Genomic DNA, 15,507 nt, shown 5'->3' on the forward strand with positions numbered 1-15,507 from the left:
AAAGTGCCACGTAAAGTAAGAGATTTTATAGTACTTCAGGGTCACCGGTGCTCTGGCCCAGCCACGTCTCTGACCTCACCTCCTATTCTCTTCCTCCCTCACTCTGCTCTAGCCACACTGGCCTGGCTATTCCTCGAAAACACCAGCCATGCTCCCACCTGAGGATCTTTGTACTTATTTTCCCTCTGCCTGTAAGATTCTTCCCACACATGGCTCGCTGTCCTCTTTCAGATCAAGTATTACCTTCTCAGTAAGGCCCTCTTCAAGCCCTCTATTTAAAACTGCCACCACATCTCTCCTGCTTTATTTTTCAATATAGCATTTATTACCATCTGATATGCTATTTACTTAATTCTGGCCCCCTCCCCTTTCCCCACAACCATGAGAGCAGGAGACTGCTTTATCTGTTTCATCCACTCCTTCATCCCCAGTGCCTAGAATAGCACCTGGCACACAGAAGTACCAGCTATACCTACTGAATGGATAAAAGGAGGAAGAGGGAGGGGAAGATGAAGTTGGGAGTCAGATTCAATCTAGTCCTGGATCCTCTAAAGCCTGAAAGAAACCCTTTATTATGGATCTGACTGCAGGTGTGTGAGGGGCAAGTTCCAAAAGCAAGAATCAGATTCCATCTGGGGCCTCCTCTTTTGTTCCAGGACACCCTAAAAGGTTCCCCAGAGACCACACTGTCTCAGATACTAGTCTGGAAAGAGGCTGGACCTAGAATCTCCAACTGCCATGAAAGGGATGCTCTAAGACTGCCTTAAAATGAGAGTAAGGATTAGTCAAGTGCCACCTGTGCTTGGAGGCAAACGAGCCCTGGAGGAGTTTCCTGTTGCCACTCTAACAAATTACCACACACTTAGTGGCTTAAAGCAAAACATATTTCTTCTCTTACAGTCTGAAGATCAAAAGTCCAAAATTAGTTTTACTGGGCCAAAATCAAGGTATTGGCAGGCTCATGCTTCCTCCAGAGTTTCTAGGGGAGCATTTGTTTCCTTGCCCTGTCCGGCTTCTAGAGCTGCATTCCTTGCATTCCCTGGCCTCTTCCTCCATCTTCAGAGCCAGCATAGTAGAATTCTGCTGCAGCAGTCACACTGCCTTCTTCTGTATCAAATTTCCCTTTGCCACCCTCTTAAAAGTACACTTGTGAGTGCACTCAGGGCCCCTTTGGGTAATCCAGGATAATCTCCCCATCTCGAGCTCCTTAAAGTAATCACACCAGCAAAGTCCGTTCTGCCACATAAGGTAGCATCCACAGGTCCCAAGGGTTATGGCCTGGGTGTCACTGGAGTCATTATCCTGTCTACCACCATGGAAGACAGACTCCAAACATTTGGAAGAAATGTAGTTCAGATCTCTGGTCTACATAAAAGAAGAATCAGATTGGGAGTCCTGGCCGGACCCTGGGCCAGTGTCTTTCTTTTGCTCTAGTTGCTTGCCGTTACCTAGGGGTGGGGGATTAACTTCACAGAACTGAGCATTTTGGCCCTTGAAGGGACTCCTTAGAAGAGAAGTGTAGTTTTCTCTTCTCCAACCTGAAGCCCACACGGACCACTCAGGAGTCCATCCTAGGGTGCGTGTGCTGAGGGTCAAAGGGAACCCATCAGGATCTCTGGACTCTCCTGAAGGCTTTTACCGGAGAAGAAGCTACAAAGAAATGGGCTGAGCAACAAGAACACACTCTAGGTCAGGGATAGGAGGTAAGCTTTCGCTCATGAGAACTCCCTGGAGTGGAAGGTTCTGTGAGGACTGGAGAGCAAGACGGCTGCAATCAAAGGGAAACGAGGAGCAGACAGGTTAATGACAGACCACATGCTACATGTTACCAACTGTGCTCCACACAGCACCTCTAAGAGCTACAGGAAGGTGGCTTCTGCCCAGAAACTAAAAGACTTGGAGAAGCAAAGCATAAGAAACACAACCCCTGCAGGAGATGGCTTTTCACCTTGGACACTGTCCCTCTGCTGTGTAGCTATCGTATGGTTTCTTACTTAGGAGGACGCATTGGGACTCCTTCACTCCTCCCCAAAACCCTCAAGGCCCAGGCAGGTGAGTGACAAGGGTAAATTTCCAATGTCAGAACTATATGCTTATCTGATTGGTTTTACTGATTTGATGTTCACCAGTGGTCCCAGCTAGCCAGAAATATTCAGTGGACAAACAGTACAGCAGTGGTTTTCAACAAGGGGTGATTTTGCCCCCTAGGAGACATGTGGCAATGTCTACAGACATTACTCATTTTCACAACTGAGGAGGGGGTGCTCTGGACAGCACCCCCAGCAAAGCATTAGCAGCCCACAATGGCTCCAGCACTGTGGCAGAGGAACCCTGTGCCAGAGGAAATGGAGGCAAAGGAAGCAACATGAGGGGAACAAGGAAATGTTTTAGACAGGGGAAACCGAGGGAAAGCACGCCTTGCTTGCTTGTTTGGAAAGGGAGATGATGAGTAGAGCTCTGGGTTCGGGCAAATTCAAGGATGGCCTGCTTCGAGGAGAGAGGGGGCCTGCAGACTGTTGTGAATGCTGGGCAGCCTGCTCCACTAGTGCTGCCTCTGGGAGAGCAGAGTTGGCCTGTACTTCCAGGGAGTAGTGGCCAAGCCACTGTGCCTCTGAGGTCACCACTCAGTGAGGGAAATGCCAAAAGCAGTGATAAGATAAAGATTGAGGAATTACAGCAGATACACATAAAAGCAATGGAAATCTGTGTTTAGATATCTATTAGTATAACAGCACAGACATGAACTTAAGCTCAAGGTTGAGTTTCCGTAACACCTAGGAGCCTCTCCATTGTCACGAGAGAACTCTATCAAAGCTGTGCTGCTATTGGCTGTGGAAAATTCGCTAATGGTCTCAGGAGAGCTGCGGATATGACTACAAGGCTGGGCAGAAGTTAGGATCTAAAGATCAGACTCAAAAGAAAAAGGAGTGCCACAACGCACGGGCCAGAACGCCAAGAACCGCTCATGAGAAGATGAAGACTCCCCATGCTGAGGCTGGGCTCCTGCTGCCACAGCCTGTCAGTCAACAGAGGAACACGTTCAGGAAGGCACTTTGTCCGGAGCTCACCACTGCGGACCTAGCTCAGCAGAAAGGGGACGAGCCAGAACTTAATGAGGTTTGTGCTAATCATAAAGTCATAACCCAGACACCAGAGCAAAGAGTCACCCCAGGACTGCCCGACCCAATGCACTCCAGCTCTTCCCACGGCCTCCTCCCAGACAGACAGAGCTGGACACTGGGCTAGGGGCCAGGAAAGAGGTGCAGAAACCTAGAAGCCAGGGCCCCAGGGAGGCAGGAAGGAGCCACTCTGTGCTGACACTGCAGCCCAAGCGGTCTGCTCTCTGTCTCAAGGAGTTCCTCAGTCTTGTGCTCATTTACATTGTTGTTGTTTTCTCCTCTTTCCCCCTCTCCCTACCATTTTCTAATCTGTCCCCCTCTTCTTCTCACTCCTCTCCTCCCTTCTAGTGTTTTCTAATGCTCTATGATACTGAAACTCAAGTGTATTCGAATCAGTTAGTAATGCTACATGAAGCTTTATCTTCCCTTTTTAAGTAAGTTTTGATTAACTTTTTCAAATGCTGTAGACAAATTAAAGTTCCTGTGGTCAGGATTCTCACCTGGCCCTGGTTGGCTAGCTCACTACACACGTGTGGGCAATACGTTGCTACTGACTCTATATAAAGAGCTCTGCCCAGTGCTCTGGGCAACTCGGTGGGCAACTCCCCCGGGCAAGGCTACAGGAGAGCAGAGGCTGAAGTGGTGGCAACGCCGAGGACAAAGGCCCAGAGGACGGCTGTGCAGGCCAAGAGGCCCAGAGGCAGAGACCCACTTGCTGCATGCAGACTCGCTGAGTGAACAAGATTTTAGTGACTGACCTGCCACCGTGGAAGTAAAGTTGGGTATAATATAACCCTTTCACTCCAAGAATGTTCTACTGTTATTTCTTTGGTCACATTGAACACATAGCGAACTTGCCTGGGCTGAAACCCATTGGCAAGACATATGCCTTGACAATAAAAACTAAATTTAGTTGCCTTCTAATTTTTATGACCCCTTTAATCTCTCTTGACTCACAAGCATCCCTAAATAATGGGAGGGAGGGGTGTTACCTCACCCAGGTGTTGGGTATGTAATCTGCAGGGCTGATAGATCAAATTTAGTAATTTTAACAGCAACCAGAGGAACTCAGATTTAATATGAAGAATTTCCTTACATTTAAGCTACTGTAGTTGACTCCTACCTAACCTACCTCCATTCTTTCTCCATTCAACCCACCTTTTTGCAATATTGACACAATCACTCCTTGCTCCAAAACCATCAATGGCTACCCACTGCCCAAAGACCAGAGTGCAAATCCCTTCACCTGGCATGCTGTGGCCTCTATCAGCCTACTAGGAATTTTCTAACTCACAGTAGTTTCCAGGAATGGAAATGGTGAGAAGATGCACTTTTCTCCAGGGATTATTCATATACAGGCCAGGTTACCTCACAATAATGGCTGCTAAAAGAAGTGAAAGCTGGTCTCCAAGGAGGCTGCTCTCCCTAGCAGTGAACCATGCCTCTTGGTATTCACACCCTTGAGCAGTTCTTTCCCTGAATCTAAACCAGTCCCATGACTGAAAAAAAACACAAAAAGTGACATTGTGTGACTTCCAAGGAGGGATAGGTCATTTTGAAGAAACCTTGCCATTTACGCCTGGATCTCTTGAGGTTCTTCTGCTCAGAACCCAGCAGCCATGCTGTGAGGAGCCCAAAGCACATGAAGTGGCCACATGCAGGCATTCCGGTCCACAGCCAGCTTCAAGCACCAGCCACGTGAGGGGGCCAGCATGGAGCCCCAGCCCGGCTGGGCCTCCAGATGACTCCCCCTGCCCTTGCTTCCATGCGACCACAGCAGCATGCCGTACCCCAAGGGGGAACTGCCCAGAGGAGCCCAGTCAACCCACAGAACCATCCAAGACAGTAAAGTGCCACTTTCACTTAAGAATGTCCTAGATGGACCAATAAAAACTAACTATTAAATCTTGACCCTTAAGTACAAGTCTTTTAAATATTCTGTGTAACAGAATTACATTTACATGAATGTCTGTGTGGGGAAGTTGGGGTTCCTATGGCCAGGATCCTCACTGAACTTAAACCACCTGATGAGGTAACTGGCCTGTTGCTGGGCTGCCACTTCCACACCTGTGGGCAATAAGCTATTGTTGCGCTATATAGAGAGCTCGGCCCAGTGCTCTGGGCAGAGGCAGAGACGCTAGTGCTCGACCTACCACTGGAGAACAAGCCGGGTAATAAACCCTTTCACCCCAAGAACGTTTTACTGTCGATTCCTTTGGTTACACTGAATCCATAGCGAACTTGCCGGGGGCTGAAACCCATTAGCAAGACAGACTGTCTCAAGAAAAAAACAATTCGTGCCTGTTTGAGCTGCAAGCTAAATTAAACTTAAGCCACTTTTTTCGTCAAACACTATTTTTACTTGAAAGAAAACAATAACAGACAAATTAGAATTTAGACTTTTGATATTTGTTATTTTTTTTTCTTGGAAATTAATACAGTGAGATTGTCACTTCAAGAAAGAAAACCTGACAGTATGTTACCAGTGATAAAAATCAAGCTTTCAAGAGAAAATTCACATTATGGAAAACTTGTACACACCACTATGAGCTTGACAGCTTGCCAATACTTAAAGACTTTCTGATGAATTTGGTGGTGATATTAATGATTTACTGATATTGTAAAATGAATTATGTCAACATTTAGATGATCTACATAACTCGGTGAACCAGTATTCCCAATGACCAACTCAAAGTAAAAGATTCATTCAAACTGCAAGATGGACTGGTGGATTTTTATGCCGCAAAGTATGAAAAGTCTGTTGGCAAGGTCTCAGACTCCATATTCCAGGTAACTTTAAAGAAATCACCACTTGTCAAGTTTTGGTATAGTATCAAAGAAGAATATCCACAATTATCTGCAAAGCTATTAAAATACCCCTCTCTTTCTCAACTACAAATCTTTGCGAAGTCAGACTTTCTTCATATCGTTCAAATAAAATAACACATTTCAAGATATTAAACACAGAAGCAGTTATGAGAATTCAGCTATCTTCCATAAAACCAGACATTAAGAGAAATTAGCAAAAATGTAGAATGGTGTCACTCCTCTCAACTTTTTTGTTTTGAAAAACAGCTATTTTTCATAAAAAATGTCACTGATGATAAATGTAATGTTTATTATTATTGTTAATGAATTAATACTTAATGACTTTTTTAAATCCCTATTTTAATTTCTAACATGGTAAACAAAAAGTTCTTGAGTCTTTGACAATTTATAAGAGGGTAAAGAGGTTTTAAAGCCAAAAGTTATAGTCACTATTTACGATATTCTAAACTTGACTTCAAAATAAACCAACTTTCTTTCAAGCCCTGATCTGAAACCCTGTTTCTTCAGGGGCCAAGTCAATCCTCAGTGATGACTTTCTCCTCTAAATGAGGAGTGCCCACAGGCTCACTAATATTTTAAAAAATCTTTTTGTGCATATGTCTTCTCCCCCTACTAGATTTCATACACTTCCAAGGACCACATCTGAACCAGCTGTCAGGGCACCTAGCCCGCAGAAGTGCCTCAGATGGAAAAGACTGAAACAACTAAGAAGACCACAATTCGTCAGGAGTAACGGTGAAAAATCTGATAAAGCTACAGCCTCACCTCTGCCAATGGAAACTAAGAAGAAAACTTCTAGCTGGGACTGGGGACTCAAAGCTCAGGGATAAATTCAAAGCTCAGGGACAACCGGACATGTACAACTGCTGCCACTGTGGATGGCTGCTGCAGAAACAAATGACCAAGCAAACCAACTCCACTCTACCTTTTGGAGGAACTCCCTGCTAGTGGGAACTTCCACCTCTCTCTGCTCAAGGGATGTCAGAAACCTCCCAACCCAACCCCCACTCATTCCTCCTTCAATTTCCTTCAGAGGAAAGGACTTGGGTACAGGTTTGAGAACAGGAGGGGCCCCTGACTGAAGCCTTCCTGCAAGATCCACAAACAACCTGACCCTCACAGATCGACAGACACACAGGCTCAGCACCCTGTCTGGCAACAGGAAAACCCACAGGGTGTTAAAGGCAGAGAAAGGGAAGTGAAGCCCATAAACAGCTACTGGAACCACTGAACTTCAGAGATTTAAACAAATCAGACAGAAGCCCCATATTTCCCCTGGCCCCCAACAGGGACCCCCACGACAGCCCAGCCTCCCAAATATGACAATGGACAGTGAATTCCCTGGAGCTCCCCTTCTGAGAGTTTATAGTATCTGCCAGGCATCTGAGAACAAACAGGGAAACAGCAGTGAGAAGCTCAGAGCATTGTTCAGGCTCTGGTGAGGACCTGTTGCTCCAAGAAAGATGGAAGAAATGAGTCTGCATTACGCCCAGCTCTCATATATGCCAGCAAACTACAGACCCATGAGACAGGGACTGAATCTGTTTTTTCACTATCATCATTTCCCAAGAGCCCAGTGCTACACTTGGCACATAGTAGGCACTCAAAAATGTTTGTTGCATAAATGAAAGAGAATGATGGTCATCATCTTTATCTCCTGGCACCCATAAGGGCAGAGAAAAAAGTCTGTACATTTATTCTTTCACCAAATATTTATGTAGCAACTCCTCTGTGCCAGGCATTGTCCTAGACACAATAGGAAAGAAAATATCCCTTCCCTTGTGGATTTCATGTTTTAGTGAGTATGAAGGAGACAATCTCAATGCTCCCCACAGAACTACATAAGCCATAGACATTTAATAATTATCTAATAAGTGCCCACTATGTGCAAGTGATGAGTACCAGATGCTAGGACAGACATCTGGAATCTGGGACTTGGCCCTATGAAATTATTTCATCTTCTAGACCAGGATCCTAAATCTGGGATGTGTCAATCATTTGTCAGAGGCCCCTGGGTAAGGAAAATAGGATTACCTCTTTGGTGCATCTGTCCTCATCTGTCAGTGAACAGAAGCCACTGTGTAAGTACCACACGCATGCCCAAAACACCACACAACACTGCATGATAGAAAGAAACCCAGCATCTTTAGCTGAGAGGCACTAGAGGTCAGAAGAGCAGCTCTAATATGTTATAACTAAACACTAGAGCTCAAAGAGTGCTCCTACCAAGCTGGCTCCTCCTTTGTCCCTCACACATGCACTCGGAGGTGTTGTTATTCTGAGCCTGAGTCAGCAAATATTTCCAGTCCTGGAAGTAGTCTGCTCATTTCCAAGTAAGCAGACACCAGCTTGCTGATTTTACCAGGGTGGGGCAGAAGGAGTTGACAAGGTGAAGAAGCTGGAGCCCAACACCTCCACTGGTGGAAGCTCATAAATGGAGATGCCCTGAGTCATGCTCGATTCCCTGACTGAAGCCCCATGGAGACAGGCCTGGAGTCACACCTTAATCACCAGCCTCTGAGTTACAAAGGCCAGGAACCATCTGCCAAGGAAGAAGACCCGCAAGTTTGAAACCTGATGCAAGGGACCATTTCCTCCCAGCCAGGCTCAAGTAAGTGCCCAGCTCCTCTGACATGGTGGAATCCAGCTGCTCCAGATAGCATCCCCACCCTGCATCCAAAGGCACAGGAAAAAGCTCAGGGACATAAAGCTATCTACAAAAAGCAGCCACTGGGCAATCTGGGATAACATGCACAGACAAGGGTAGCACGCACACGACTTCTGACGTGACAAGCGAGAGGCTGGCAGGACAAAGTCTGTGGACAAGCTGAGTAAGGAGGAAGAGAGTGTTCCCAGCTGGAACACTCTAGACAATGCTAGGCAGTGCAGAAGCTCCTGGCATTTCCAGGCCCTATGGAAGCACTAGACGAAGGCCCCAATGTTTAGCTTCCCATGCTGGGAGGTGGGCCTCCATGACAGAATATAGCTGATGCCTTTAGAAGCCACAGGCCCAATTCCTAAGCTGCACTGTCCCAGGACATGCCAGGATCCACAGGCCCTGGGGACAGCTTGCACAACAGCAAAGACAGCTGCATTCTATCCAAAACAGAGGCTACCAGCAACCCAGGCAAGCACCCAAAACTGGCTGTCCTCCCACCAGGCCCTTGGGAAAGGGGTCTGAGAGATAACAGGTGGAGTTAGAAGGCTGAGTAAGGCCAATTCTTCCTGAGCAGGCTGAGACACACACCAAAAGAGGAAAGCAGTGGGGGAGTAGCAAGGAAAAAGGGAGCCACATGAGAGAGCTGCTCATTAAACTAAGGGGCTGATGGACGACCACATGTAAACAAATGTCAGGGGTCCGTCTGCCTACACCTTTGAAAAAGAGAGGCAGGCTGACCCAGGCTCTGCAAAAATCACTGAATGGGAACTTGGTACTGGATATTTATGACTGACTATCTATGCAAAAAATAATGGAGTGGGCAAACTGTAGCAAGCTATCTGGCCAGGGCTGCTGGAGCTTCTCGGGCCTTTCTCATCTGCTGCCCCGGTGAGCAGCAGGGCTAATGGGTAAGCAAAGGCAGAAAAGTAGCAAACCCCTCAAAGGAGTCAGACCAGCACACAACCACGACTTTATCAGAATGACCTATTAAAACCCCAGAAGGATGTTTCCCATAGGAATAAGGGACCCCTTTTGGTCCATTCTGCCCAAATCCCCCAAGTGCTGCTTAGGAGGGGGCTCAGGGTCAGTGGAGAGGAGACTGGCTCAGCCATCCATGATCCTATTCCTTTCACAAAAGAGGGTCAATGCACAAGAGAAGTGAAGAACTCTAAAGTCTAGTCTGTCTGGTATAGTTGGCTCTCCACTACAGGTCCTGAAGGTTGCCAATTCTGTGTCCAATTTTGGCTCGAAGACAGAGAACACGATCCTCAAAAGAGAAGACCTAGAAGCCCAGAGCCAGGTGAAATAACAGTCTTCATTTCTAAATGTGAGATTGGGTCATGCTTTCAGAATCTTCCAGGATCAGATTGGGCAGAAACAGAGGATATGTTATTTCCTGAAGCTCTCTCTAGGGTACTATTTATGCCAAATAAAAGCTCAAATTGGAAGACATTTGAAAAGAACTTCCTACCTTGCAAGAAGGTTAAACACCCTTGAAGGTGGTGGGCTCACTACCCCAGAGATGATCTTTGTGGCTGGAAGCAACTCAAGAGCCTGACACAGTCTAACTAATGCAGCCCCACGACTTGCCCCATCAGATACATACCTGACATCTCAAGCTACACCTGGGCTAAGAGAACAGAACCTCAGGGCCAGCCTCTGTCTTGGATCCACAAGATATCAAGCTCCCAAGGGAAAAGAGAGAACCTTCAGGAGAACCTGCTTAGTGACCAACTTCAGAGGCCCTAACTCATTCAGGGGGTTCCAGATGTGAGAAGGAAAATCAGGAAGCCAACAATAATGAATGAAACTGATGTCTGTGAGCCCCAGGGCTGTTGGGCTGGCAACCTACTTCAAAACTCAATTAGGAAAGAAATGTTCTGGAGCCAGTACAGAGGAAAAAGGATGAGGACCACAGGCATTCTTTGAGGCTCAGCTTCTGGAGTCTTCTCTTAGCTTTCTGGGATTGGGCACAGGGTGGAGGGTGGGAGTGAGGGCAGAGATAGGCTGGGATAACACCGTTTAAATGTGTTTGGTTCCTCCAGAGTGGGAAGACACAGAGCCCTGTTTCCTGGAAGGGAAAAAGAGTTGGATGAGGCCTCCAGCTACCCCTGGAGCACACCCAACTCAGCGGCCAGTCTCTCCCCAAGGGTTCCTGGAAGTCAACAGACCCATAAAGGGGAAGTATTAAAGCTGAGATTAGAATGGCCTACAAACTGGACACCATCCCTGATGCAACACCCCAGTAAACGCTCCCACACAGGCATGCCTGCTATTTACCTCAGACATTCAGTCCCTTACTTCAGTCAGGAGCTGAACACCCCTCCCCACAGGTATCTCAACTGCAAGTCAAGGGAAAGCAGAGTAAGTAGAATGTGGAGCTAATGCTTCTCCCTGAAGCAAGAGCGAGAAACTGGCAGGGAAGGGGAGGTGGGTGACAGGAATGGAGGGAACAGGGCTGGTAAGAAGAAAATCAGAGAGAGGGGCAAAAACAGGGCCTCTGCGGGGAGCCAGAGTAGGAGGGGCTTAGGTAGACAAGGATTGCAGGCACGGGACTGAAAAAGCCTCACAACACCACGAGGAAGATGGTGAGCCGCACTACTGAGAGGAGCCAGACAACGGGGGAAGGAAGGGCCAGAGATGGGAAAAGACAGCAAAGACTGAGAGGGCAAGAATGGCAGGAGACAAGGATAGAGAGACAGAGTAGATCCCCAAGGGGACCCTGGGTAGAGAGCAATGGATCTGGGGACACCAGAGAAGGGAAGAAGGAGGAGGTCAGAGGCAAGGGTGGGGTGTGGGAGACCCCGAGCCCGAGATTGGGCTCCCAGAATACAGAAGTGGGAGGAGACGGAGCCACGAGGCCCAAGAGGGGACACAGTCGGGAGCAGGAGGCCCACGGTTGTGGCTCAGAGATGGGGGGTCCAAAGGACTGGGGGTGCAGGGGCAGCAGACAGGGCACCAGAGAGCAACGGACGTCGGCGAACCCGCCCGGACCGGAGCATCTGGCAGGGGCACAGTCTCGGTCTGCGGACCCCTGCCTCTCCCCCAACCCCACTCCCTGCCGGGCCTGGCGCCCCAGCCTGTTGGCCGCCTTAGCCCGGGCCCGCCGCTTCCCTCCGCTACTTGCCTACCCGCTTCCCCGACCCGGACTGACCTGTCCTGACCTCCTCTCGCGCCACCGCTGCCGTCCCGCAGGCTCCGCAGGATTCTCCAGCTCCTGCCAAAACTTTTCCCATTAATCCCCAGTTCCGCGGCGGCCGCGGCGTCACACGCTGCGCGGCCCAACCCCACCCCCGCCAGCATGACGTCATCGCGCAGCTCGGCCCCCTTCGCTTTACCCCACCCTTCCGTCCCGGCCGTAGCCAATCACCGCCCCGCCCGGGAACTCCCCTGATTCTGCCACTCCGCCCACCGCACGCTGACCTGGTCCGCCTGCAGCGCCCTCTGGTGTGAGATGCGGGCACGGCAGCCGAGGGCAGAGCTGGAGAGGAAGCTCTGGGACCAGTAAAACAAGTCTGGCAAGTGTCACAGAAGGGAATTTAAAGCTGGAAGGCAACTTAGAGGTCATCTAGGACAACCTCCTCATCCCTCCAGTGAAGAAACCATCCCAGGAAAGTGCATGACTTGCTTTGGGAAACAATGGTGAGACTAGAACCCGGGTCTTCAGATTCCACTGGAGGAGACTGTTTAATAAAAGGGCTTTCATCTGCCAAGTGGCTTCTGCAACCAGAAATCTGTAGTCCTGTACTTCTTACCCATTTTCCCATGTACTTATCTAACATGTCTGCCCACCCAAATGGCAAACTTCCCCACTGTTGTGGAGAATTCTGTTCTTCTTAATCCAGATCTTTAGGACCTAAAAGGGACCTGTTATCCTAATCTGTCCCTTCAGATATACCATAAAAAGGTACCTAGCAGCTGGGAGGAAGTCTGGTGGAAGAACGTGGGTTTGTCATCCGGCAATGAGCAACACTTGACTCATAAGTATATGATCAATGGGTAACTCCCTCTTCTCCACCAACTTTAAAGATTATCCCTCCTCTCTGGCATTCACTCCTCAGGTCACACCTTCAGATAGCTGGATGGTAATAGTATGCGTAATTTTTTTTTTCTTTCTGCTTCTCTTTCTTTCCTACTTTTGAAATGAATGTGCGCTTTTTTTTTGTACTTTTATAAGTCAGCCTCCTTGCCCTTTGAGTGTGAGGAATGGATTGTAGAAGTCAAAGCCTTCCCTAAAATTTCTGCAAATTCCTGGGGATTTATAATTCTCCTAAATCTCTCTGCTTCCCAGCTCCTACTAGGCTGTAGCACTCCCACAGTTCAGAAATGCAGAGATGAAACTCAGCGCTTCCTGAAGGCTGCCCACATTTCTGCCCACACAAAACAGTCATGGGTATAGAAGTCATTATGATGTTTTGTGCCCTGGGGTAGGGTCACATGATGCATTGCAAACAGTTTAAACTCACACATCATTTGTTCTTTAAAGTCCTTTCAGCACTGCATTGAAGTTTTCTAACTGACCTATCACCCCTTAGGGCCTGTCCTTCTCCCACATCACTACTTCTCCTTGACCCAATGTTCTCTCCTCTATCACACCCTCTCTGGAGAAAAAACAAATTTTTCCCAGGCAGAAAGAGACACTTTATCCTATCTCTTCATTGCTAGAGTTCCTGCCAACCTTCATGTCCTGAAGATCTCACCTTCTACCCCTAAAAGGCTTATTTCCCCAAATAAAGACAGATCCATCCCAATAAAAGAAATTATGGAAAGACTGTTAAGATAATTATACTTTTTACTTTGTTTCATTTTTACATTAAAAAGGATATGTATAATATTTTATATAGTATATTTAATAAATACATATTTCATGTTTAGACCCCATAACTCATTTCTCACTACAATATTATTTAAAACAAAAACTGTAGATAAACTTAAGGTCCAACAACAGAGAAAGGCTTAGGTAAGTTATGCTGTATGCTTCCAATGGAATGTTATGTAGCCATTAAAAATAATGACTACAAAGAGTTGGTAAAAAAGTGGGAAAATGTTATGATCTGATATAAAGTGGAAAAAGGCAGAATCTGATAATATGTATAGAATATATAGATATGAATACTGTTTGGAAAACAAAAAGTTAGTATAGAAAAAAACTGGAAGGAAACACTAAAATATTACCAGCAGTTGTCTTTGGCTTGTGGTTCTGTGCATTATTACCTTTCCATATTTTTTTCCTTAGCTTTTCTTATCAAAATGGAAACATGGTTGATTTGATTTTTAAGAGCAACAACAAAAATCTTCCTTATATTGAACAAAAATGTATATCCTCTGGTATTCCTACCCAATAGTCTTAGTTCTTCCCTAGGAGGTAAACTAAATCAGTGTCCATATAAGAGCCCTTCTGATGTACATTCCCCTATATGATGTACATTTCTCCTATATTTTTTCTTTTTCAAGCTACAACATCCCTAGTTCCTCATATACAGTGATTATGGTTCTCTTTGGTACCCAGATTGCTGGCCTCAGAATGCTGTTTTACTCATTTCCATCCTTTTCAAGGCTTTCCTTGTTTTGGGCCACCTAACTTCTGAATCACCTTCCCATATTTGAAAAATCTCCCACTTTAGACTCCTAAACGCTTGCAGCCTCCTTTGCAGCTAGGGCTTAGCCATGTGACCAAGGCTCAACCAGTCAGACACACTGGCAGCTGGGAAGCTGAAGAACTGAAAGCACGCATGATCCATTCAGGTAAGTGGCAGAGCAGCAGCTCCACCTAATTTCCAGCTGTAAGAGCAGCGTCTAGCATTAGTGATATTGGCCATGAAAGCAGCAGCGCCTGTACCCAGAGGTGGCAACTGAGGTGTCTTCACAAGAACTGTTGTATGCCATGATTTTGTGTTTTGTTCCTGACTATGCAGCCTCTGAGCTGGCTTTCTCATCCTCCCAATTGTTTAAGGAACTCCTCTATACTCTTATTAATAAATTACTTTTTTGACTTGAGTCAGTTGCTGTTACTTGAATCAAAAACCCAGACTAATTCACCTTCCCCAAATCTTCATTTGGACTAGACTTGCCCGCAGGCACAGCACAAAGTGAGAAAAGTTAATCCCTGTCAATCCACTGTAACCCTTTCCAGATGGGCCAGAGATCTCGGCTACCAAAACCTGCTCTGTCACCCAATCACATATAGTATAACTGAATGAACGGAGGAAGGCTAGATTCGCTTTGAAATGGATTCTGACCTTTTCCACAGCCATTTCAGGCCCCAGCCAGCAGGTGGTGGCCTGCTTTGTCTCCTGAAGTCAGCCTTCTAGGCATTCCCCTTCCTCTGCCTCTCAGCTACAACACCGGGGGCCAGGGAGGCAATTTTCAGCAGGCACTGTGCCTATGGAGCACCTTGCGTATCCTGACAACAGTTTGCAACAAACCTCTTGCACTCTGGCCACTTGCAACACCTCCCCGTCCCGCCTCACATACAAGCCACAGAGGAATGACCTGGGACCAAAATCGCTCTGCTTTCCACATGGCTTCCATAGTTTATGGGTGTCTCTGAGGACATCGAAGATTGGATACACTTTGTCCAGGATGTTGGGAAGGACAGAGGAGCTATTTTCTAACCCTGGAATTAAAAGGCTGGAAAACATCTTCTGACTTCTAGGAATGTCCCACAAGACTGACAGCTTCCTGTGCAAGTCCCAGTGTGGAATGGCATTCAGGCATCTGGTCGACCTTCCTTTCACCACCTCATACCTCAAACACACCTCCCTGTGTCCCATCATGGAACATTCAAAAACCTGCAGTGGACCCCATTTACAGGCGAAGAAATTGAGGCTTAAGGTCTGGCACAGCACCTCAAGTCTAAACTATCTAACTTCCAAGAACATCTACAATCAGGCCTCATTC

At 47.0% G+C, this 15,507-nt stretch overlaps 1 protein-coding gene across 6 annotated transcripts in view; it reads right to left on the reverse strand.

The window, feature by feature from the left end:
- The window catches only part of PPARD (peroxisome proliferator activated receptor delta), a 117,210-nt gene extending 105,277 nt beyond the window's left edge, over positions 1-11,933 (reverse strand). For 3 of the 6 annotated variants that reach the window (XR_008994418.1, XM_057494132.1, XM_036920082.2), the window contains exon 1: positions 11,762-11,933. Coding sequence is in view for 2 of the 6 variants with exons in the window: in XM_057494132.1 (XP_057350115.1) it covers positions 11,762-11,918 (157 nt within the window). In the remaining 4 variants the exon portion in view is untranslated. The remainder of the gene's footprint in view (positions 1-11,761) is intronic. The other 3 variants (XR_008994420.1, XR_008994423.1, XR_008994422.1) reach the window with 3 other exon arrangements.
- Between the last annotated feature and the right edge of the window lie 3,574 nt (positions 11,934-15,507).

This window comes from Manis pentadactyla, chromosome 16 (genome assembly GCF_030020395.1).
Source record: "Manis pentadactyla isolate mManPen7 chromosome 16, mManPen7.hap1, whole genome shotgun sequence".
NCBI lineage: Eukaryota > Metazoa > Chordata > Mammalia > Pholidota > Manidae > Manis > Manis pentadactyla.